Source organism: Athene cunicularia (genome assembly GCF_003259725.1).
Source record: "Athene cunicularia isolate RWA chromosome 10 unlocalized genomic scaffold, athCun1 chr10_part1, whole genome shotgun sequence".
Classification (NCBI taxonomy): domain Eukaryota; kingdom Metazoa; phylum Chordata; class Aves; order Strigiformes; family Strigidae; genus Athene; species Athene cunicularia.
In genome coordinates, this window is record NW_020799112.1 from 398,242 (window position 1) to 423,741 (window position 25,500).

The following is a 25,500-nucleotide window of genomic DNA, read 5'->3' on the forward strand; positions in this document are numbered from 1 at the left end:
GGGGGGGGGGGTGAGGCAGGACAAGCCAAAAAAAACCAACCTAAACACCCAAAAAAGCTCATGGTTGCTCTCTTAGAGGCCTCAAAGCTTCAGCATCAACAGCCCCTTCAACACATGCCAGTGCAGACAAGGACTTGCCCTTCTCCTCTGGGGAGGAGATGCCCTAACCCAACTGATGATCCTCAGCAGGACCACAGAGGATCCTGTACCCTTCTGGGCAGAGCTGGGAAGGTGGGGGTCACACCAAGCCCAAAGCATCCCAACCCAGCCCCAGGAAAACAACAAAAACAACTGACCACAGAAAAAGAGTCACAGCAGCCTCTGAGTATATTTTTTTTTGGTTGCATTTCATATATTATCCAGTTTCACATTCTCATAGGATCAGCAATTATATAGCAACTTACTCTCAAATCTTTTAATACAAGCGAGACAGCCATGGTCGCATAATACTTAAAGCACTTCAATACCAAGCAAAAAGATGCTAAAACAAAAATTGCACAATTTCTTGTTTACTATGCCTGACTGAATCATTGTTACAGAACACAACCCTTCTCTTTCAAGCTTTTAACTAAACCTTAACTTATCTTACAGGATTACAATTTCTCTTTAATAATAATAATTAATTGCACACAACACACAAGAAATTCTTTATGATGCATAAATATTTCCTTATTACACATGGTACAAAAATACTCGTACTTTTTTTGTTCGGTATTCCCATAAGGATGGCTGATTATTTGTCAGGACTGGATGCTCTCCAATCAGAAGGATGTGGAAACAAAAAAAAGAGGTTAGATATTTTACAGTCGTTCTATATATAGTCTGAAGAAGAAGAAAAAAAATAATATTAACCCTGACTTTAAAACCAGAGAAGAATGGATGAGAACAGAAACCCAGTGCATCGTACTTGGAAAAAAAGAAAACAAACCATTTTTCAAATTTTTCTGGTTGTACTGGGAAGGGGAGGGCAGAAGTGGGAGAAGGGGTGAGACAAGGACAGTTAGTATTTCTTGAAGCCAAGTCTTCACCAAAGCAAGATGAAAACCTTGATGTATCAATCCATTGGGCCAAGACCTGTTGCTAACGGTTACACAAATGCTAGAACAAACAAACTTACATTCACACATACACAAGTTAAGTGTTTTAATTCATGCCAGAAAACATGCAAAACCCATTGCCTTTCATTTCCTTCAGCCGAGCCTCCGGGGCAGGGCAAGCCAGGGAAGCCCAGGACCAAGACCCCCGGCTGGGTTTCGGCACAGCTGGACAGCAAAGCTCAGTCGGGGAGGATGTCCTGGGGACAGAGGGATGGACGAGCAGAGGCAGCGCACGGCCTGTGGTGGGGGCCGCAGCGGCTTCACAGTCCAGGGAGGGGGGAACACGCAGGGGCTGGGCGCTTTGTCTGCTGGCCACAAACCAAACCAAGAGGAGTCTGAGCGATCATCCCTGGCACATCCCTCCAGAGAGGCCGGGAGGAGGAACACAAGCTGAGGAGAGACACTGCAGGAGAGGAGCAGCAATGAGCAGGGCTGGCTGCATCCACTTCCCAAACAGCACCCGCAGCCCCTTCCCCACCCCAGGGCTTGGTGGGTCTCCCTGTTCCCACCAAGGTGGATTTGGCCCCATCACCCATCCATGTGACCCAACTACATCCTTGGGCAGATGCAGGTGGCTGAGCCCAAGCTTTCATCCCTCCTCCCCAAGGACCCGGCTCCAAGAGCAATTAATTACTTACTAACAAACTAACAAAACTGACGAGACTTCCATCCTTGCTGAGTAGCTTCAGAGGGAGGATACCAGCGCATCTGGAAAAGAAAGCCAGACCAGAGGTCCATGATGCAGGGTTATTTCAACCAGAGCCTAAACCTTCAGCTCCTTCAGGCCATGTGCAAGGTCCACTGAGTAAAGATGTGTCCAGCATGGGAAAGGAGGCTCCAGGGTGAGCCCTAAACACTATTCAAGTACCATCCCAACCTGGGGCTGCACCTTGCTGACACTAACCAACACATCAGCCCCACAGTGGCCAGCTCTGCTGGCTCATGCAAGGACAGGCTCGCTGGGCTCTGGGACCCAGCCAGGTCCTCCTTGAAGGAGCACAGCAGGATCCCACACATCTAAGAAGGAAGCTAGCATCCCATTTCAGAGCCTCAACATCTCAAGTACTTTCTGCCTGTTGGCATAACCATAACACCGTCCCCAAATTCACACTCATGCCTGTCCCCAGCTCACCACACCAGTCAAGCTAGGAAAGCTCCTCACCACCAAGCTATCTATGACATTTACCACTGCAGAAGTGTGCGCAAGGAGGGGCTGTTCCCCACCTCAGCATGCTCCCACTCCCCCCCACACCCCATGTTTACATCTTTACCCCTGCTAAGGCTCAGGCAGGGCAGAGGAAGCTTACTTAGGGCATGCAGCACCCCAAGGCGGTGGCCACTCCACCTTCAGCCAGCAGAAGGCAGCATCTCAAGAGCACATATTCAAACCAGACAACTTCTACATAACACACATGTGGCTCATCCACCACAGACGAGACCCATTAAGTTTTCTAAGCCACAACCCAGCCATCAGAAGAGGCTTCAGGCAAACCACATCATGGGAAGAACCTGATAGAGATGCAAACCAACAAAACTTGAAGGCTTCCCTCACAGGTCACTGCTGCCACATCTACTGCTCAGGCATACTCCTTGCCAAGGACGGACTGCTGCATGGGAACCCAATGAGCAGACATGGGAACAGCACCTGAGCAGACACTTTCCAGCCTGTCAGTAGACACAGCAAGCTGGTAACATGCAGTAGAATAGCATCAGACATCCAGATGCTCCTGTTTGGTCTGCAAGACTGGTATGTCAGACTGAGCTGAGTTACCAGCTTCATGCCCAAGAACAGTGGGAGATGAGCCTGTGCCACTTGACTGAGCACAGATCCAGCAGCAGGAACAGCTCACAGAGCTCAGTCCTGCTGCTGTTTGCAAAGGGAGGCAAAACAACAGCTATCCCCACTCTCCTCCTTCCCCAGATGGTGGGAGAGCAGAGCCTCAGTAAGGACAGGCATCAAGAGCAGCAGGTATGTGCAGGGCTCCGGATACCAGCAGAACAATGGACTTTAAGATGGGTAGAAGAGACAGAAAACCCTTTAGATCCATGACCTGTTCCCCTTGTCAGACCATCCTGACATGGTTGTCCCCTTGCCTGAACAAGTCTGACTAGATGCTCCCCTTCCAAGCACATGGACAACTCTAGGGCTAGAGGGAAAAAACAGTATTCTCAGACCAACTCCAAGCCCCATGCGTGGCTCTGTCCCACTAAGGGGCACCTTGGTTGAGGGCAGGCAGACTTTCTTGAAGCAAGGTCCCAAGTCAGTTGGGCAAAGGAAGAGTTGCAGCCACAGCCAAAGCATCTGGTTTGGTAGCGGCTTTACAGCTCATCTAATCCCTCCATGGCTGTGTCCTGCAAGGGCAATCCTGCCAGCCTCTAACAGGGCTCTTGCCAGAGTCAGGTCTCCCCTGCAGGCTGTAAACACGCAAGAGACATCAAGAAAGCCACTCTAGAATGAGATGACAGCTGGCAACAAGAGGTAAACAGGAGCTGGCTATTTTCTAACTACCTATCAGTAGCACACTGTCCGACTGATGCACTGGATGACACATGCAGTGTGAGTCTTGCTGCGAGTTACCCAGGAGTGGAGATGTAGATCTGTGTCCCCAACTACAGCTGCAAGAGACCTGAAGACTTGTGTGCAGCTTCTGGAGAAGACACAGAGCTGAAGACCAGGACACCCAGAGCCTCAGTGACAGCCCTTGGATTACTCTCCAAGCTAGGCACATCCTCAGTGGGTGCCTTCAAACCCTACTCACTTTACCCCTCTAAGAAGCAGAAGTCTGACACGCAATGGAGGTGCAAAGCTAGAGCCTTTGCATTCAATCCTTCATGCAGAGACATGCAGCAAACTGCCAACACCTTGACACAGCAGTGTCCTTACAGGAGCTGGGGGGACAATAAGCACATGCCTCCCAGAACGCACAGCTGCCTGTGATAGCCAAATCCTGCAGTGCAGGTAACTGAACAGCCCCAGGCATGAGCTCAGGGACCTCAAGTACCTCTTCTTGTGATGGCTCCTACAGGGAGAAGCCCTACAAGTTTGCAGAGGCTCTGTCCTCGCAGGAACTTCATCAGCTCATCAGGTCAGATCTGCTGGATCCCAGGCTCCTGTTCAGGCACCAGCACTGCACTTGAAGTAGCTGTAGCCAGGTTGGTCTCCTGGGCTGGTGAGACTCCTTGCCAGACATCTTCACAAGGCCAGTGGGTGCCACCAAGTCAGCTCCCAGCTGGCCCCATAGCTTGCTCCATGACACAGCAGCCAGCTGTATCCCAGTCAGTCCAGCCTCGGGCAGAGGGAATCAAAGGTGTGGACATTACCAAGACCCTCCTCCCCATTGAGCAGTCCCATCTAGTGCCACAACCACAGTGCATAGTGCCACACACACAATGCCATCACTTCTCAGTTGGCCTGTGAAAGGGACCCAGCTCAGCTGCTTCCTTGCTCCCCAGCCTGAGGCCACCACACCGCTCTGGGGCACAGTTATCTCCTTGCACTGACAGAGGCCACAGAAGGCTCCCAGCCTGGTGCAGGCAGTGAAATCACTGACACCTTATAGGGCCACCACAGCAGCTGCCAGTGCAAGGACAGGGGTTACTTGTGTCCCAGGCCCTGTCACCAGGAGATGCTTGCTCAGCAGAGCTACATCTCAGCAGCCCTCCCTGGCCAGTGTCTCCCACTCCAGCACCCCTCCCCTTGACAGCTGGAAGTAGTTCCCTCCTGCCCAGCAGCAACAGGAAACTCCCCCTGAGTTCACAAGGCTTTGAGTGCTTAACCCCGAGAGCTGCCTCCATCCCACATGGGGCTCGCCCAAGCAGCATGGCTCTATGTGAGCAGGCACAGCATCTGTGCACATGCAAGGCAGCCACCCCTCACGCTGCTCCCCAAGCCTGATGGTTCTTCATCCCTTCCTCAGAGGGTCTGAGCCAGCTTCTGCCCCACATGCACACCCCACCCCAAGCCTGGCCAGAGCCTCCAGCACCTCCAGTTTCAAGAGAAATACTGCTTTTGTCATGAAACACACACTGTTCATAGCTCTGGCACTAATAAACCTCCACTTCTGATGGACAACCTCTCCTTGCCTTCCTGCTGTGGGTCTCAGATGCTCATACATGCAAACCCAAGCAGCCTGACTCGCAGCCCCACCTGCCAGCAGCACAGCCCTGCAGCCAGCGGGAGCTCCTGCTGATGCGATGATCCTGGGTACAAGCCAAGGCTCTGACATGCTGGCAGGGTGAGCAAATGACCTGCCAGATCTTTCAGCCCACAGAAAGATTAAGGGCTTGATGGCATGAAGCAGGAATACCCCCTTACTAGGAGGGATGTTTCTGAAACCAGCAGAAAGCACTAGAAGAACCAGACTAGAGGCAGCAGCTAGACAAGAGGACATGCTCGTTAGGACAGTGGCACCTGCCAGTTTTCACATCCCTCAAAGTGTCTCAGGCACCTTATTTCGCCAGGGAGAGGCTCCCAGAGCCATCTGAAAAAGGAGACCAGCACAACAGTGGTTGTCCCAAGAGGACTGCAACCTGGCAGGCCAAGCAAGAGCACTGCCCTGTAAGGAGAAAATTTCTCCAAGGCCTTTTGGAAGATCCATCATCTCTCAAAATACTACATCTGTCAAGGAGGCAGCTGAGAAAGAATGAATTGAGACATCCAACACTGGGCAAAGAAAGCAGAGCAAGGGATGCTTTTACTGGAAGAGATGCAGTTGTTTCTGGAGCTCACAGTTGGAAAGGAGTCTGGCCACAGCACTGCAAACATCTCCTGCTCACCAGCCCGTAGAGATGAGATGGACACACCCCCCCCACCAGCCAACTGCAGTCAGCCTCATGCTGCCACATTCAACAACTGTCCCCAAAAAACATCTGGAGAAGAGAAATGTGTCTCTGCCTGCCACCTTCCAGAGACCAGGTGAAAGATCCAGAAGTGAAGAGCCTCTCCCTTGCTGCAGCACAAGACCAGCACTACCTAAAAATCACAAAGAAATTAAAAATGTGGCAGACAAACACCTCATCAGAACTTCACTCTCCTTGTCAAGTCCTCCACTGTCTCACCCAGTTACCCTCAGAATTTAAACTTCCAATCTTGCCACCATCTCCTTCAGCAGGAAGAAGGGAGGACTGACTACACAGATCCATCCTCAAGCCACCTTTAGCTCCTCCAATAGGCTGCTTTTCATCCTTGGTTCCTTCTAGGGATGCTTATCTTTGCTCTGCAGTTAGCCCCAGCATCTCATGGAGGTCTGAGCTTTCCCCACAACTGGCACGGATCCAGCCACCTCCCTAGGTACCAGAAAGGCTCCCCATGCAGACAGGGACAGAGCACTTTGTTATGCTCCTGGGAGCTGGTAGAACCCCAACCAACACATCCAAGAGCTGCATCTAGTTACCAGCTGGTGACACAGAGTGGCATCTTCAGTTGCACTGCTGAGACAGCCTCACCCCAGCAAGCCACAAGCACTTCACGGCCACCACTTCTCCCAGGCTGCAGATCACTGGGTGCAAGCCTTGGGCAGACTACTTTGGTGGCCAGCAAGAGCTGCTCTGCTCCAACTGGAAACACAGCTGATGACAACATGACCCACGGCAGGCAAGGACAGCCTGCAAAGGTGCACCCACATCATCTGTTAGTGCTCTCTGGACACATACTCCCAGCCTCAGCAGCAGGCACTTCACCCAAGCCACCCACTTCCAGGGTCCTTCAGAGGCTGGCTGAGGAAATGACCATCCAAACACTTGCATGCTGTGTAAGACCCAAGCAGCTCAGCCCACCAAGAAAACCTTGCTGCAGTCAAATCAAGCACATACATCTCCCCAGGAAGCTATGGTAAGGGAGAGCTGGAGGATCAGCACATCTTACACCATGTTGAGGAACATGCAGAAGACAGGCACTGATCCACTCTGTGGCTTAGGAGTGTTTTAATGGGCATCTGTCCAATGCCCTGTACCCCTCTCTGCGCCTTGAGGCAGCTTATGCTACAGCTCAGAGACATACCCATCTCACAGACCGCAGTAAAGAAGCATTTCTCCTTTTCCAAGAGTAGAAGTGAGCTGTGCTGCTTTCCTGTGGTACCTTTCCTGAGGTAGCCAAGGAGAGCCAGTGCCAGCCTCAGGTCAGGAAGCCACTTCTCATGGCAGCTCAGTCCCTTTCACTCACCAGGTGTGATTTAGCAAGAATGGTTGCTCAGCAGGTACCTGGAGGAGCTAAGAGCATCTCCCACCTGCTTTTCTCTCGTTAGGAGGAAATGGCTGGCTTGGGGAGAGCTTGCTCAGGACCACTTGGCCAGCTATGCCAGCACTAAGTCACTGGAGTTTAAGAAAACACCATAACCATTAAGGTCTTGAGTGCTTCACACCTCTGGGAAGCATGGAGATTGACCAGACAAAAATAACTCTGGCAAGTTCCACACAACAGCCACAAACAGGCAACCAGTTATTAAGCACAAAAAATCCATCACTCTGCAGCCCCCCATCCCAGGGAGGGTCTATCGTGGCTTAAGTGCCACAACATGAAGTTCTGGAGATTCTGCAGATTGAACCATGAAGTAAGTCCAGAGGTCAGTGGTACACAAAGTCAGGATACCCACTGTCCAGCAGATCCACCACAGAGGCTATTGCTTGGTGCTCAGCCAGGCTGGTGGCACCCAGGTGGGGCCCACCCAAACAGCAGCATCCCAACAGGGAGCAGCACAGCACCTGAGCTCATCACAGAATCATCTCAGCTGGAAAAGACTCTGAAGATCATCCATTCCAACCCTTAACCCAACATTGACAGTTCTCAACTCTATTATATCCCTAAGCACTGGATCAACCCAGAGACACCCTTAGGAATGTCACTTGAAACCATCCCAGCAGATCTTCCACACGATCCCAGGTCTCTAGGGCCAGCACCAGATCACAGCCACTGGGATGCGCCCTACGCCCATCCACAACAGCAGCCACCACTCAGGAGAGCCAGCTTGCTCCTGGCTGAACCAGCATTCAGGCAGCAAACAAGAGGGAGAGGGTTGGGTTTTTTTTGAGCACTGACATCTTCCATCACTGGGCTCTGCCTCAACTCAGTGCTGGGAAGCCTCAGGGTCCTGCTGCATTCTTGTACCACCACATAGCCATGATCCAGGACCGCTCCTTCCACCCACCACTTGCTTGGACAGGTCCCAGTTTCAGAGGCCCAACTCCACAATCTCCTCAAAGCCTCCAGACAAGGCTGCTGCCAGCAGCAGTAACATGGATGCTCTGAGGGCACCTTGGGCAGCCCACCCAAAAGGACTGGCATCTGTGAGCTTTCAGTCCATGAGCTGCTCCCTGCCTTGGAAGCATCAACCACAGTCTCCTGGGCTCTGGGTACACAACATGTCAACCTAGTATCCTACAAGCACCCTGTGATAACCACCACAAGCCTCACCCATGTTCTTATGAAACAATCCTGCACCCAGCCCCCGCTTTCCAGGGTGAGTCCTGCCCATAGCAAAGCCCTGCCTGCAGGAGTGCTGCCACAGCTGGCAGCAACTTTTCTCAGAAGAGCTCCAGGAACACTGATAGTCCCTGGTGTCTCCTACTGCCCCCTCAGAGCCTGGCTTATAGGCACTCCAAAACAAGTGGTTTCCCCCTCAGAGATGCAATGCAGCCCAACTCCATCACACAGGCAATAGATTAAACTGGTCCAAGCAGAACAAGACAAGGTGTATCATTGTCTCTGTGCTTGTGTCAAGCTTTCCTCATCCTCCCAGGACACCAACTCTGCACATCATTGCACCTTACAGTCTTCCAAAGGAAAATGTAGACCTGGGCCCCATCTTTGCCTCTTTCCCCAACATCACTACCACAGAGGAAAAAAGTCTACTCAGAACCACTCCAAGGAGGAGAGAGACAAGACTTGGTTCCTTCAGTTAGAGCTGGCCACAGCAACCATCCTCCCTGCCAACCAGTCCCAGTCCAGGCCATCTTCCCTCTTCCCAAGCTCCCAGTTTCCTACACCACTCCCACCTCTCCCAGGCTGCTGATTCCTGTTGTTACAGCTCACAAGAGTGTGTCCTGCCTGTGATTTCAGGTTGCAAGAGAGAAGCCAAGCTCCAGGTAGGAACTTGCTCCATTTCCAGTAACTGGAGAGGAAAGAGGTGAGATTAGACCCACGATTAAGGGCAGGGTCTGTCCCGCTATGCAATTCTGTAACAAAGTGACCGGCAAGTGCTGTTGTCTAACGTGCCCGCTAGAATTTAGTCGTGTGCTATCACTATCACGTCACTCACCTCCCCCACCGTGTGCCAGGAGTGAGGTCAAGGTGTATTTCTGGTTGCCCTCAAAGGGTTGTGGTTGGGGAGAAACCAGGTTTCTTTCACACTGAGCAGCAGGGTTGTCTATGCCCTGGCTCAACGAGGCTGCTCCCCTCCCACCAGCAGGACTTGGCTGAGCCTGGCTCAGCTGGGAGGAGCTGATGTAAGATGGTGCCATGCTGTGTGTGCCATGTCATGTGCTGCCGAGTTGGAGATGTGGGTTAGAAAGAAGGCCTGGTATCTCATTCCCCAGGCTCTGGTGGGTGGGTAGCGTGAGGCCCATGCACTGGGTTGCCAAGGAGATACGGGCTACAGAGATGGGCAGAAGCTTGCAAATCCCATGGTGCACCTTGGAGGAGAGATGGTTACCTTACCAGTCTTTCCAGACGTGGCTGCCATCATGCTTAACACTTCTAGGAATGGAACTGTAGAACAGCCACTCCACTAGCTGCAATAAGGCATCACTAGGGCGTCCCATCTCCAGGGACAGCTCTGAGCTTCAGGGCTAGCCTGCGCTGGCATCATGGCTGGAGTTCACTAGGGACATCAAAGGAGGGATTTGAGAGAGGGTGGGAGGGAGGGAAGGCACATGGGAAATCTTAAAGTCAGAGGAGTTCCCCACAGGTAGAGGCTCTTAGTGTAGGGTCACAGTCACATCCACAGCAGCTTGGTGCCTGCTGGGAACATCACCATGGCTCAGCAGCGTTGGGAACAGCAGCCATCGGTCTCGTCTGCGAGCAGCTTACCAACGGCTCCCAGTGTGCGAGCCAAGGCCAGGCCAGTCTCACACCATCTCCTGCCCCTCATCTCTCCTGCCAGCCCTCTGGGCAGCTCTTCAGGAGGTTGCATAGGTGCATCAGAGGGTGGCCACCTCCTCTCCCGCTCGCTACCAGACTTGAACACAGAGCTGCGAGAGGACGAGCACTTCAGGTTTAAATCTTGTGATGAGCTCAGTTTAGCTACAGCCTCCAACTTCATGCCTGTTTCAGGACTGATTACTACAGAGCTGCTACAGCTCTGGCCATCCCCATGAACATCCTCTAGCACACACCAGTCTTAGGAGAAAAACCTGCAGCTGTCCTGGAGAACAAGCCATGTGCCCACCACCCCACCAGCAAGGCAAACCAGCCCCTACCAGTGAGAGCAGAGGGCTTGGCACACTAAGACTAAGGTTACAGCTTTTAGCCCAGTTTGTGAGTAAAAATCATCTCACTGACCCACTCCACCCTGCCTCATCTCTGCAAGGAAGAGGGCTCCAGCCTAGAGACCGGGCACCTCAGAGCTGCCAGCCTGAGTAATGTTTAACCTCATAAAACTTTATTGGTAACATATACTGTGCCAGAATGTCTCCCTACGAGGTCAGCACCAGCTCAAGCACAACACAGCAAGGAGCAGCTGTAACTGCTTGGCCAGCCCAGCTGCTCATTAGAAGAGAGCTGGTCTGGCCACGGGCCTCAAGGGGCTACACTGGCTGCCTAAGGCTTGGGGGATGTCACCATTTATGTACGTCCTTGGGCAGGAGGTCCTACCTATACAGGGAGCCCCCTGCAGTCTCAGGGTCAGTCTTTAGGCCAGAAGACCTCTTTGAAAGCTAATAGTAGCTTGCCAACTGGAGGGCAGGAACTAAGACCCCAGAAGGAAAAAAGATCTGGCTGAAGGCCTCCTTAGTACCCTCCACTTAAGGGGAGCAGCATGTTTCCTCCCCCACTGTGCACCATAAAGTTTTGGTGTCCAACACTTACACTCAAGGTCCCCATACAATCACTGATGATCATCCTTGAAGGTACTGCAGTAATCGTTTCACCTCCCCTCAACCACCTCAGCCAGGCCAGAGGGTTGTTTCTTTCTGGTCCTCCCTGCCAGGGGCAATTCAACTGGCAACAGCCTTTGGCTCCACCACCCTACAACACTCAAGGGGCAGGGCAAGGGAGACATCTGTTCTCCTGGGTTACCGAGGAACAGAGCACACTCCTGTAGTTGTGGGCACCATCAATAACTTTCAGAGATCACCAGCAAGCACAACCCTCCCAGTGAAGGACCAGCCTGGCTCTAGAGGCCCTTGGAAGAACAAGCCAGTGCCTGGTCCTGTAGGAGGGCAGAAGCAGCAGAGGCCCGCAGGTGTGTGAGGGGCAAGACAGGCAAGTCTACACAGGCCAGAAGCTTCATCCCCTCTGCTGCCTCCACACTACATCTGGGAAACAAGCTTGGGCTGAAGCTGGGTAGTTAGAATCAAGATGCTTTCAGGAAGCAAGAGGATGCCAAAGGGTCAACTGAGCTGACCATCAGACAGGTGGACAAGGGAGGGGACATATCTCTTCTTCCTCTCAATTTAAACAGGGAAGAGTGGAGATAAACACCCTCATTGACAAGGCAGAGAGCAGAGCTAAGCCCCAATGCTCTGAGATCTAAGCCCAGAGTCCCACTGCCCTAGTCCTCCAGTAACAGAGATGGAAGCAGGTAGAGCACTGCTGGCTGGTAACACTAAGCAGGGCAGGGACAGGGGCTCCAGCTTCTCCTGTACAAGTGCTCCAAACCAAGCACCTTAACCTGGAATTAGGACATTACTCTGTTTTGGCTTTCTCTTTGCATTTCCATGGTTTTGGGGACTTCATGTTCAGCAGGATTGTTGGTCTCAGTACACTAAAGCATTCTGGTTTCAGACCAGTACAGGTAGCTGGTTGCACCATCACCAGAATTTCTAGAGGCTTGTACACAGAGTGACCCCCTCTACCCTGCATCCAGGGTGGCTAAAATACCACTGTCCCATCAGAGCTTCTTGCTGTAGCAAGGCTCTGATCACTCATCTCCTGCAGGACATCCTTCTCCATCTTCAAAAGGATTTGAGTCACTTGGGCCAAGGGGGACAGAGCTGAGCCCCTCAGTTTCAGCACCAAGCTAAGCCTGTTGCCTTTGCTGTGATTTCAGGGAAGAAGTTTCATAACTATTTTACTTCCCTGCAGGTAGAATTTCCTCCCAGCAGTCCCACAACACAGCTCTCTGGCCACAGGGACCAGCAAAGCCAGCCAGAAGTTGAGCCCTGACTTTCTCCCACCTGCCTGCCTCTTGCAGGGTCATGAATCATCACCCAGCTCTGAGTGCTCTCAGCCCCAGAGACATCTCCCCTGCGGTTTGCTCAGGGCTGGGTGCCCTCCATGCACTTCAGCCAGGAGGAGGCTTTGCCCAAGAACCAAGGTGCAGAGGCCAGGGTCGAAGCAGCCAAGCAGAGACCCATGAGAGCAACACTGGGACAGGGGAGAGAGGAGAGCCCAGTTCCTGGCACAGGGAGCGACTCACCTGAGCGTGAAGAGCAGCAGCTGCAGCAGCAGCCGCTGGGTACGTAAAGGCAGCATGGGGGATGGCAGGGGTGAGCTCCGTGGTGTACAGTGGGTAGGGAGCCCATGCTTCTGGGGATGCTGGAATAAGAGCTGCTCCAGTCAGGTCATCTAGACAGGATGAGACAAGGTGACAGCATCTCAGTAACTGGCCCCAACAGCCTACTTCAGGGACAGGCTCTGGATTCCCACCCCAAACTAAAGCTTTGCACTGCCACCTCAGTGAGGTATAAAATATAGCACCCCTGCAACATCTCTGGCCTCCCAGCCTCACCAAGAGAGGCCAGGAACATGCTCCATCCCTGCTTGGTGCCTCACCCAGGCTTTGGGCAGGCTGGTTCACGCACACAGCACAGGGCTGGTGCCGTGGGATGGCAGGACAGAAGCCAGGGCTCTCAGCACCACGTTACAGCCTGCCCAGCAAGCCTCAGCGAGGCTGCTCCCCCCACCAGGATACGCTGAGGCTGCATGGCACAGGACTCATCCTTTCTGCTTCACACCTAGGGATGGTTTAAAGGACTTTGGTATCACTAGAGCAGTATACCAAGAACAGCTCTGCTCTCCCAACACTTCTGCTGTTGGCCACAAGCCTTACCTGTTCTCCTGCAACCATAACATGCTGGCCTTCCTGCACCAGGCAGCCTTCAGACACAGCATATAAGGGAACGGTTTCCTTTCCACCCTGGCAGCATTCCCAGGGTTGGGCATCTCCCAGGCTGGAACAGCCACAACCTCAAAGTCCCTCCCAGCATACTCACAGGGGTCCCGTGCAATGAAGTGTGCACCCAAGGCAGGGTGGATATTTGTGGGGTTTGGTGTGGCCATCAGCTTGCTCTTGGCCATCTTTGTGTTGGCCTTAGCAAACTCTAACCGCAAAGTCTGGGGGTTCTCTGGGTCGAAGCGGATGCCCTGTCACAGAAAAAAGCACAGGAATCTCTCAGAGGCGAAATTTTCAGTCCAAGCACAGGCTTTATCTGTTCATGGAGCAAAGCCCAACTGGAGAATCAAGGCCATCATGCTGCAGTCACATGCTCAGATTTGTCACTTCACTGCAACGCTCAGGCTCCCACATGATTGTATTTCTATGTTTAGCTGGCCTAGGACTACTGCTTCCAACATGAGGGACACAGTTTTGCTCCTTACATGCAGTTCATTAGCCAGCATAGCAGTGGATACCAACACCGGTCAAGAAAGCTGTGTCTGCTGGAGCTGGGATAGCCCCATCTACACTGGAGCTCCCATCTATGCTGCTGCTACAGCAGCTGCCAGCCTGGGCAGAGACACTAGCACATGCCCCAGTGCCCAGGGCAAGAGCTACAGCAGAGCCGAACTAGATCAGCGTGTCTTGCCACCTAGATCCCACTAACTACTTCAGGCCCACATGAGATGGAGATTGATTTGGGTATGTCTGCCACGTTGACCATCTTCAAGTCTTTCTTGAGCTGGAGCAGTTTGGAAATGCTGTGAGTGTGCTCAAGAGCCTGTCCCAGACAGCCTTGGCCCTGCCAGGAGACAGCAGCATGGGAAGGCTAGTCTCCTTCCTTCCCAAAGAAAGTACCTTCTGGCTGCAGAGGTCCTGGCAGGCCAGAGTCCAGGACAAGGACTCTGAGTCCTTGCTCTGCTGAACTGCCACACACTTTTCATCAGGGCATTTGGTAAGTGAGGCCTTAACAAGGCCACTAGCACCAAACAAGTCCTATAGCCACATGAGAGAGCAGCTCTGCAATGAGCCTGCTCCACTACCCATGTACCCTGGTGAGTTCAACCTAGAGCCTTAAGAAAACTGATGCTAAACACAAGTTGAGCTCCATGCCTCATTAAAGCATTACAGGGTGTCAGCTGGGTATTGCCCTATGTCCCCAATACCTCTCTCAACACCTGTTTGCTAAGCATCAGCTCCCCAGAGAAGACCTGCCTGCTCCAGGCACTCCAAGCCAGGCTCAAGTCAAGCTAGAATGAGCTCCCACCTCAGTGCAGACAGCAGGAGGAAAAGCTCCTTGAAAGCTAGCTCTGGCCACACAGACACACATAGTTAATCCATGCTCAGTTGAGCAAGGTGGAGGATCTCTCAGTCCAACTCTTCCCCATATGGGGCAAGCACTTAGTGGATAAGGAACAGGATTCACCACATGGATCCTGTTACAAGAGGCCAACTGTTGAGTAATGAGGCATGTGCTAACTTCAGAGAAGTAGCTTTTCTTTTCCTGCACCCTCAGAGCAGTCTTCCAGTGGTCAGAAGCTACACCCACACTAAACGTGGAACAGTTTGCATTCATCTTCTCAGGGTGATGTCAGCCTTAAACAGCTTTCCTGCTCCCCTGGTGGGATGCCACAGGACCAGCTTCCATACTCAAGGGTGCAGCTGAGACACTCTGACCCTTCCTATGCTACAGACAAGCCAAGCATCACTACCCTACAGCTCCAGTCTAGCTACAGCAGGGCATATGGCCCCCAGCCCGCCCCGAGGCCTCCCAGCACATCAAGTACTCACATTCAAGGCGTTCTTTGCTGCTTCAGCACCAGCCCGGCTGTCAAAGGTCACAAAACCAACTGGCTAAAAGAAATAAAGCCAATTTCAGTTTGGAAAGCTCTTCTAGCTCCTCAGACTACCCTGCCACTCCCTCTGCCCCAGACAGCTTACAGCAAACAGGAGACCATATACAGCTGCAGAGGGTCTTCAAGCAGAGCTTGAAGGGTCTTAGGTCATTGGCCCAAGATTCCTGCTGTCTCTGCTGCCACCACACCAAAATTCTTTGGCATTCCTACCCATGGGGGCACTGGTCACCCTGGTAGCCCCCAGCAAGGGTACCGCTTGCCCACAAAGGGGAACTACTGCTTTGATTAGGATGGGACTGGGGAAGGTTTCTGGCAGCAGAGGATTTGAGGCTGAAGCATCAGGTCTCACCCAGCCCATATGGCCCCAGGCAGCAATAAAAGATACACGCTGAGAGCTTGGGGCCATCAGGACTGTGGGGGTGAGCAGAGCCCAGCTGTATATGTGGTGCTGAACACAGACAATTCTTTACAGAGTGAAATGGTATCCGTCCCCCCCTTCCTCCTCCTCCCTGAATGTCTTGTTTTCCAGCAAAAGCCAAAAATACCCAAGCTGGAAGGAGGTACCTGCTTTGAAGTTAGCTTGATCAGTGACCCTTCGTAACCCTGCAGAAGGGAAGAAAGCAAGTCAGTGTCAGGTTCCTGAAGGAGCCAAGCTACAACCAAGACATGATGTGACAGCTCCAGGAATTCCTGTAGCACCAAACCATCCAGAAAGCAGGGTGTGCAGCAGCACTGCTCTTTCCCACCAAAAGAGAAGATTGATACTCAGGGCAGAGCAGGTATCTTAGCTAGTCCATTCCAGCCCTTCGGGAAGAAATCCCATTTTCTAGCTCTTCATCAAGCTATTAAGATGAGCATCCTGCCTGTCTAGTGCCTAGAGAGCACAGAGCACCCTGTGCTAGAAGGGTGCAAGCAAAGGAACCCCACTTCTCCCAGGTTCAGCCTATGTGGTGATCTAGTGAAAGATGGACAGTTAGGGGATCAGGACACATCCTCGAGGAAGAGCTGGTCCAGTTCAGCAGCAGGGCTGACCAAGAAGCCTTCATCAAGCTTGGAGACAGTGTGATTTCAACAGTGGTTCCAGGGGGTTTACCTGCCTGAGCACAAGCCACAGGATACCGTGCTGGTTTCACACCAGGTTCCCCAAGCTTTCACAGAAGGCCTACATCCCCACTTCATCTTTGATTACCCTGACAGAGATCTTTGCTGCAAGAGTGGACACAAGACAGTATCTTTCCCACCAAAGACCAGATTTGAAGACCTTCTTACCTTGAATGGCCGGAACAGTAGGTAGAGCTCTCTGGGCTTGATATCCACAGGAAGGCCGCTGACAAACAGCGTCCGTACCTAGGAGAAAGGTCAACGAAGTCTATTGAAAGGAGATGCTTAGAACCAAAGCAGGACTAAGAGTAGCACAGTTCAGAAGCTAGGTGCTATAAGAGTAGGACACCTTGCACCAAAGGTGGCCCTTCCAGGCACTAACCCTTCCCTACATTAGAGGAGCATTGTCCAGGATAAAATACACCCAAGTCCTTTCCTCCTTGCCACAAAGGATTTAGACCTTTACAAAAATTCAGTCTCTAGCAGAATAGTCTGCGTTTATTAAGGCATGGACACCAGCCCCACAGTCTGACTGGACCTTGATGACTAAAACTTGAAAAGACTGCCAGAAGACCATAGACTGACAAAAGCACTAACACAGAGTTTGACATACATCAAAGGTCCAGAAGAAACCAGTACAAAACCCAGTTGTCTCTCTGGCTCTTCCTACAGATCATACACCAGATGTCTTTTCCTTAGCCTGTCCGGGCACTTTACTTCAGCCACTGATTCAAAGGTATCCCTCAGTTTTGAAAAATATCTCACTGCTATACTTCTGCAGAAGTCACAGAACATTTGGAGGATGATTTTTTTGGGTCCATCCCAGCTCCTTCACCAACACACATCAGAGCCTTCAGAAGCTGCTCCCAAACCAGTTTTTATTCTGTTGTGCCCAGCCAAAAGCCAGCTATACTGCACCAAGTCTGTGTAGGCTGCTGCTCTTTCCAAGCTGCAGAAGTCATGTACAAAGTACAAATACACTCAGCAGGTATAAGTAAAAAATACAGTACCAGAGGAAGATTTCAATATAGTAAATTGAAATTATCTATAATAGTTCATATGAATAGCCAGGTAGAAGAAACAGTGCTAAAGGCTCATGGCCTTGCTCAACAGTCAGGCCATCATGGCCACCTTCTCCCTGCACTGAAAGACACTGGCCAGCAGACTATTTCCATAGGAAGCAGCATGATGAAGCTGTCAAGACTTCTTGTAAATCAGCACAGCAGAGTTCACCAAGACAACAGTCATCATTGACAGGGACCAGGAGACCGCAAGCACAGCTCAGCCAGCACCAGACAGGCGAGCGAGGATGGGAGACCATGGGAATGAGGTGGAGCTCTGCGTTCCTCGCTTTTCACTGCATGGGGGTGCCACCCACTGAGCCAGTCCCAAACAAGCCACAGGGTCATGGGACAGCACTGACGCCCAAATGCTCAGAATGACACCAAATGCTTCTGAGCTGCAAAACATGCAGCAGGACCAGGAGCCCTAAGCCAGAGCCCATCTTCTGGCCTGTTTCCAGTCTGGAGTGACCTGACAACATTTGCAGTGCAGAAGCACTCTGCCCCCACTTCTTAGTTTTCGCTCAGCTGTTTCCCCTTCCCCAGATAAAGTGGGTTGTATCTGACACCTTGTAAAACCTTGCTTGCCACCAAAGTGTGTAGCACACCCCTGCCCTGCTCCTGAGCTTGGAGACAGTTGCCATCTGAAAACACAGGAGCATATGGCAGAGCCTCTGCACTCTGTAGGCAGCCAGATCCAGGCTCCTCCAAGCATGGAAGTTCCTCATGTTTACAGGAGAAAACACATACCTCCTTGAACTCCTGTGCCCAAGAGTACTGCCAGGGCAGAGAGATGACCTCTTGCTCCTGTCCTTGGCAGCAACTCAGGGGGCAGCTTAAGCCCTCCAGGATGGACAGCTATCATGAAAGTCTTGGGGTCCTCTGGCCCTCTTGCTCTCCATCCATGCTGAGACTAAGGGCTGCCACCATCCAGTGAATACCTTCGTGGGCTGCTACCGCCCCCCACTAGTGTGCAGAGCCCTCCTCCAGCCCAGCATATCTCAAGACTGCTGCAGAACACAACCGCTGACCATCCTTCCCCATCCCCTCCCCTGATTCCCCAGTATGGATGGCCCTACTACACACCCCAGCTTTTGCTTTGCCCTGCCTAGGGAAGCAAGATGCTATCTGGAGCACTTCAGAAACACTTTCCTTTCCCAGACTTGGTCCTGACATCTCCCCACCCAGCCCAGCCCCTCATTTGATGTTTTGATGCATCATTCTGGGGCCACCTCACACCCAGACAGAGCAGGCAGTGGCACTGTCTCCTGGCTTGCTGGCTGCCTTGAAGACTTCGGCCCTTGCACTTCAGCATGAGCTACACAAAGCACATGTGGTGCATTCCCAGAAGATGCACGGCCATCTCTGGCAGGGGAGGACTGTGCAGAGTGTGGTGGCACACATGTGCCTCAGCCATGTGAAAGCACCATCCCTTTTCAATATTTCAGGATCTGAGTGTACTTAGATCCCAGAATGGATGTTTCTTCCAAGCAGATAGAAATCTGCATCCCTGTTGGGTCTCTAAATGGTCCCATGATGCGTCACTCAGTAAATCCTTGCGACAGGCGTGACAGAATGGAAGATGCGCTGTTGCTCAGGAAGGGGAACTCAGAGCCCTTACAACAGCCTGAACAGAGCAATGCAGGTGCCTAGGAAAGGTCTTTGTCAGAGATAACAAGCTCCTAATGCCAGCCCCATAAGTTGCTGCCAAGGACAGGAGCAAGAGACATTCTGTCACAGGCCAAAAGCTTCCCTTGGCCTCCAGGTCCAGTCTGTCACCACACAGGGCATTGGGAAGCAGATCCCAGCCAGCTCATGGCACCTGCCAAGGGCTGACATCACCCTAGAGAAAGCCTGGACAATCCCAAATGCCACCAGCTAACATTTTCAAACAAGGTTTCCCCGAGGGTCTCAAGACAGACTAAGGAAGGTCCCTGTTCAGAAGAGCTTGTTAGAAACAACAAGACCAAGCAGTTGGTTTTCTGAGATCTATTCAGCTCGGAACATCCATAAGCTATCTAGAAAAGGGTAAGGGGTAAGTGAGACCAAGTTATTCAGGGAAGGGAGGGTGAGGCTGGTGAAAGACCTGAGCAATACATTTGAGGGACAGAGTGAGGTAAGCCAGATGGAGATCACTTCTGAGACCAGATGTAAACGTGAGATCAGCAGCAATTGGAAAGCAAAGGAGATCTGGGTTATCCCACAGGAGATAACAACTGGACAACTTGATAGGCCAAGCATTATGGGCAGCCCTGGCCCAGCCTCTGCCTCCTGCTCCCAAGAAAAGGAAACCAGATAATGGCAACAGGCTCTGGAAAAGCACCTTCCAGTGGATTAACTGACCTGGGACTTTCCAGTCACCCCTTTGCAGCCCAAGTCCCAGTGGCCTCTCAAACCCCCTGGACCACTCAGGGCTGATGAATCCAGGCTTCCAGGCCTTGAATGCACATGACAAGACAGTGTAGGCTTCTGCTTATATATATCTGCCCTGCTTCAGCTCCCCACCACCAAACACCAGATCCATATAGATATTCAGTCTCCCCATCAGAGCAGCCAGAAAAGCCACAGGACAAAAAAACCCACATCTATCCAGGGCTAGATCAGGAACTGCCTGGGCCAAACCACATGTTCAGCAGGAGCTCAGAGAAGCTACAGCAGCAGCAGATCTCCAGGAATACCTTGTTCTTATGCTCGCTCCTAGCCACTTGAGATGAGATACCAGGCAAGAGCAACCCCATCTTGCCTAGGACAACTGGCTTTGACTGGGAACACACAGAGAGAAGTGGGGCAGGGAGCAGCTCTCAGCAAGGACAGCCCAGCTGTGTCACACTGCTGAAGGACCTGCAGAAAACATGTTCCCTTCCCCATCCCTGCCCCCCTCTGGGGATGTCCCCTGTCCAAACATCCAGAGATGGAGGAGAGCCATGGAAAACAGGATTTGTGCCAGGAGGGACAAGACCATCGAGGCCATCTCAGAGTGGGAGGATCCCACCATAGCTTCCCACACAGGAGAGAAGGACAAGGACAAACCCATGTAGTGCTCAAGTCCCTGGTGGTTCTAAAGCAGTTCTTACCAGCTATGTCTCCCAGGAGAGGCACACATCTAGTATGAGCAGCCAGGTACTTAGCACCAAGGCTTTAAAGAAGCTAAACAGCAACACCTGCCTCTTCCTACCACACCTCCAGCACTGCCAGGTGGTCAGCACAGGTCTTGCAACATCCACATCTCCTGGTCATTTCTGCTTTTAAGTAAGAGCCCTTGAAAGGAAGCCCCAAGGGGAGCCAGACACTGCCTTGCAGCCCAGCAAGGGTCAAGTTATGTCAGAAATATTAGATGCAAAGGTACAAATACTCACCTCCAGCAAGGCTGCTCCAGCGCTGGGCTTTTGTTAAGAGACTGCTCCAAATCCTCCCAGAAACCAGCAAGGCTGACCATTCCCTTCTACAAGATCAGCCCTTTAGCTGTGTTATCCACACAGCCCTGCTTTTGCACAGCTGTGGCCACTCCAGCCCCCAAAAATTGGCCAGGTCCTGGGGCCACAGTCCCAGCACCTAAAGCACACAAGGCTTTACCACCAGCAGTTAGGAGACATCAAAGGATGTACTCTAGTGCCTCATCCACACCATGTCACTGGACACCCCCTCTGTCCAGGAAGCCACCCTAAGCTACATGCCATTTTTTCCTGGAGACAAGCCATCTCCCATTTGTTTACACCAAGGTGTCCACCAAGACTTTTCTAAGCCACGAGCAGAAGGGAGCCCCGCATCATCCTGCTGAGGACAGGGACAAGCTCTGCTGCAGAATCCCAAAGGCAGTCCCTGCTCCAGGCAGCCACCCTCAGGTCCCAGCAGCTCAGGCACATGGGCTACAGCTCCTTCCATGGGAGAGCATCCCAGGGGTGCCTCTCAGGCAGCTGGAGCCACCAGCAGAGCCACAGCAGGGATACAGAGCCTTGGCCCTGGCCACCGCGATGTGGCTAGGGCCACTTAACGTGAGGCCTCTGGAATGCAACGAGGCTGCTGGCTGCCCTGGGATCCAGGACTTATAAGGCACAGCAGCGAGAGTCAGGGAAACAAGCTTGCAAAACAGGGCTGCAGGGAGGGAATCACTTTAGAAGCCCAGCCACAGGGCTTAAAAACAGGACAGCACCCTCGTCTTGCTGCCCCATGAGACATGGGGCTGTAGGGTTCCTGCCACTGCACCGGGTGGACCCAGCCCTATGCAATTTTGCTCCTCAGCACATTAAAGTCCCAGGAAACGCAGGGGCAGGGAAAACTAGAGGAGAGAGATGGCTGGTCTGTGCTAGGGAGAGCTCAGCAGGAAAGCAGAGCAGCCTTAACAACATGGAGCGTGCCTCCCAAGGGGAAGGGGCTTGCTAACAGGCTCCTTCACCACTCCATGCCTCAGTTTCCCCCCCACCAGTAAGGCTCAATAGCCCAGACGCTACAAGAACTGGCTGCCTGCTTGCACTTCCAGAAGTGGCAGAGCTCCAATGGCCTCAGGCAGCTCACAGGGCTGGCAGGCAGGGTAGCACTGAGCCCCAGCGCAGGATCAGACCAGGAGCTGCTCCAGCCAGGAAGCCCAGAGCAGCCACAGCTGCACGGGGCATCCCCCTCACATGAAAGATGTTCACCAATCCCCAGAGGGGAAAGAGGGCCTTAAACCTCCCCCAGCACTTGAGGCTATTAGGGCTTCAGGCATTTCCCTCTGAAATCAGCCTTTTACATGAAAGGCACCCAAGGATCAACATCCTGCTCACCCGGAGGGAAGGAAGGCAGGCTGACCACAAGCAAACCCAAGTGCACAAGTATTTTGTCCCCAAGGCTGGGGCGTTTCACATGTGACGCTTCTTATAGCTGTATCAGCCCCTCCCCAGCATCGCTCTTCCCCATGTCAGGCAGGGGGATGTAAACGGCGCTCAGCCACCCCTGTGGTCAGGGCAGGAAGGCATCTGAGAGAGGGTGAAGCAAGGAGAGGCACCAGCCCCTGCCTGGGGCAGCAGGAAGCACATGGGAGCTGATAAGTCCAGGCACAACGGGGCAGCACCCAAGAATAGTCCACAGCCCCAGCAGAGGAAGCGCTGCTGGTGCAGCTCCGCAATGAAGACTCCCCCCGAGTCCTGTTCTCTGGGTCTCTGCAGGATCTCAGAAAAGGATGGCACCCAGGTGGGCTTGGGCCACAGCAGAGGTTCAAAGCTGTTGAAAGATTGCAACTCCCAAGAGATTACTGTCTGAACAGGGTCATTCCCTGGCTCAGGGAGATGCTGCTTGAGCATCCTGAGGATGACATCGCAGCCTTCCACTGTGCCAAGAGGTCTGCAAAGCTAGAGAAGACACACACAAGTGTCACAGCACATGTGCAGAAGAAGGGTCACATCCACGCTTGCACTACCCATCCCACTGCTCCAGGGAGCCCACAGCACATCTGCCACCCTCTGATGTTCAGGGACCTACAGGGGCCTTTTGCCACTGGCTGGAGCCATAGACCTTACCCACAGGGACAGCTCTCATGCTGGATCAATCTGCTGCTGACCAGCTCCTCCCGCCCACACGCAGGCATTTGTTCTTCTGGCAGAAGACACGGATAAGACAAGTTCCTGCCAGCCTCTGCCCTGAGCAGAGGACATCAGTCTGGATGCAGGATCCTCATAAGGTAGGTTCTCATGTCCTCAGGTCCTTAAGCAAGTACATCTGTGTTTGCTTTGCCCCACCACAAGGCAGTTCCTGAGCACTTTTCAGTCCTATGCCTCTTCTGCCCCCAGAGCCAGGACACATCCAGAGGGGCACATGGATCTCTTCTCAAATCAACCCAATTCAGGGCAGCACACTAATGGCCACGCCACAGCCCCATGGAGCATCCCCGGTATCTCCACAGCCCAACAAGCAAGTTGGCCACAAAACCAAAGTGATGGTGAGCTGAAAGTTCACAGCAGCTCTCCACTGTTGACAGCTGTTATTGGAGGGTCACCCCAATCACAGGGAGACCTCTGAGGAACGACACCAGTAGGATGACAAGCACTCACAGGACTAAGCCATTGCATCAGTCCAGCTATTGGCAAGACATGGCCACTAGGCATTGGGGAGGGGCTGTGCTACCCAAAAATGGACCAGAAATGCCAATCTCAGGGCACTCTCCCCACAAGACCCCAGGCAGGCACCCAGCCCATACAATATATAGAGGGCAAGGCAGAGGTAAGGCCACAAGCCCAGGAGAGCCTGGGGAGCAGGGCAGAGCAGAAATGGATATGACATATAGCCCAAGCTTTAAGGCCGCCCCCTAGAAACATGTCCCAGCCAGCTCCCTACTGTGAGCAGAGGAACCCCAAGAGGTGAAGTTTCCTTCCCTCCTCCAGTACCTCCCAGAGGGGCTGGGTGCTTTCTCCAAGGCCACAGCTTGCTCTGTACTTCAAGCCACTGCTATAGGTGACTTAGGGCAGCCACTTTCAGATCTACACCAGCCTCCTGCCCTTCAGAGTGGCCAGGAGGGACACACATGCCCAGGCCAACATCTTCTGACACAGCCACATACCAAGAGCTGACCCCACACTAATGCAAGAACCCATCACAACATGCTTTGCAGAACAGGAGGGAATGTACCATCCCAAACTAGGAGGTGCAACAGTTCTGTAGCCTCTCCTGGGCTATGCAGCAGGGCTGGAGATCCTCTGCATGGGTAGGACTGCCCTGTTGGGTCCTCAGGTGTCCAGCAACCACAGCCTGCAGCCAGGCAAGCTCAGTCTCAGTGATCAAGGAGATCAATGGGCAAGGCCAGCACATGCAGTCCTACGCAACTGTCCTCTAGAGAAACCCACCCCAGCAGCCACTGGGCTGGCTGGAGGCAGGATCTCATACCTCTGCTCTGCCACTCTGCCCTACCACAGGATAACAACCGGCCAGTCAGGCTCAAGACTGCTCCTTCACATAGGAGCAGAGGTCACTATCCTGTCTGTTTGCAGGATGATGTGCAGGAGATGATGTTCACTAGACAGATGGACAGAGCAAGCCTCAGCACCATCCCTGCTCCCATCTCCAAGCAAGAGCCAGCGGGTGAGCCCTGGAGCCAAAGAAAGCCTCCTCACCCCAGACACACCAAGAAGAGCCCAAACCTTATGTAAGCCTCGAGCTCCACACTCACCTGCCATCCAGCCATCATCCAAAGCATCCCAAGACCCCTCGCTGTTGGGGCTGAACTAAGGAGGGCAGCAGGCCCTGGGACAGGCAGCCTCTCAACCATGCCATGACCCTGCAGTGCAGTGGTCAAAGTGTCTTTGCCAAGCCTGCAGCATCCAATTCTGCTGTGCCAAGGGCAGGGTCACCAGGCACACATCTCCTCCAGGTGCTGGTACCACTGCCTGCCCCAGGGTCCCTCCTCAACAGACATGCCGGGCTGGCTCCACCCCTCACCCCTCAGCCACACCCTACACCCACACCCCTCAGCACAGCCCAGGTTCAGCAGCTCCAGCACCAGGGCCGCATCCCACCGCCCCTCCCTCACCGGGTCCAACTTCACAGCACTGGCCACACAGGAGGAGTTCAGTTTCAGCCACTCCACATGGAACACAGGTCTTTTAAAGTGCAGATTAATTCTTTCCACTTACAGCCTCTACCACATAAGCCATCCTCACGGCTGTTGCTGCAGAAGGTACTTTCCTGCTCCAGAGGTGGACTGTGATGTACAGGAAGCCCTGGGAACACGCTTTTGAGACTGCTCACCTCCAAATCTAAGGCTACTGGGTCCCAGCTAGTGCCTGGTACTCCTGGAGAGAAGATGCTGAGCACCTCGCATCCACACTCATGCCCTGGTGAGGCTTCAAGCCAAAGCCTTCACTTCAGGCACACGGAGGTCCAGGACAGGCAGCAGCATAGCTACATGACCATGCCAAGTTATGAAGACTTCGCGCAGACTAGCAGCCCAAAGGATCTTTTGGCTCCAAAAGCCTTCCATACCAGTTCCAGCAAGAGTCATACTTGACTTCCTACAGTGCCAGTTTCTCTGGCAGAGGCATGAGGAAGGACGAAGCCTGAACCACTCCTAGCTACCTTCCAGACATCTCCAAGGGCATACTTCCTATTTCAG

General features: G+C 52.8%; 1 protein-coding gene across 1 annotated transcript; it reads right to left on the reverse strand.

Moving 5' to 3' along the window:
- Positions 1 to 304: 304 nt before the first annotated feature.
- On the reverse strand, positions 305 to 25,042 carry RBPMS2 (RNA binding protein, mRNA processing factor 2). The gene is made up of 8 exons (XM_026855978.1): positions 25,022 to 25,042; positions 16,531 to 16,608; positions 15,826 to 15,864; positions 15,197 to 15,259; positions 13,464 to 13,614; positions 12,668 to 12,816; positions 1,736 to 1,805; positions 305 to 1,500 (listed from the first exon to the last, which is right to left on the reverse strand). The coding sequence occupies exons 1-7, from the start codon at positions 25,040 to 25,042 to the stop codon at positions 1,743 to 1,745; spliced, it is 564 nt and encodes a 187-aa protein (XP_026711779.1). The 3' UTR covers positions 305 to 1,500; positions 1,736 to 1,742.
- Positions 25,043 to 25,500: the final 458 nt, after the last annotated feature.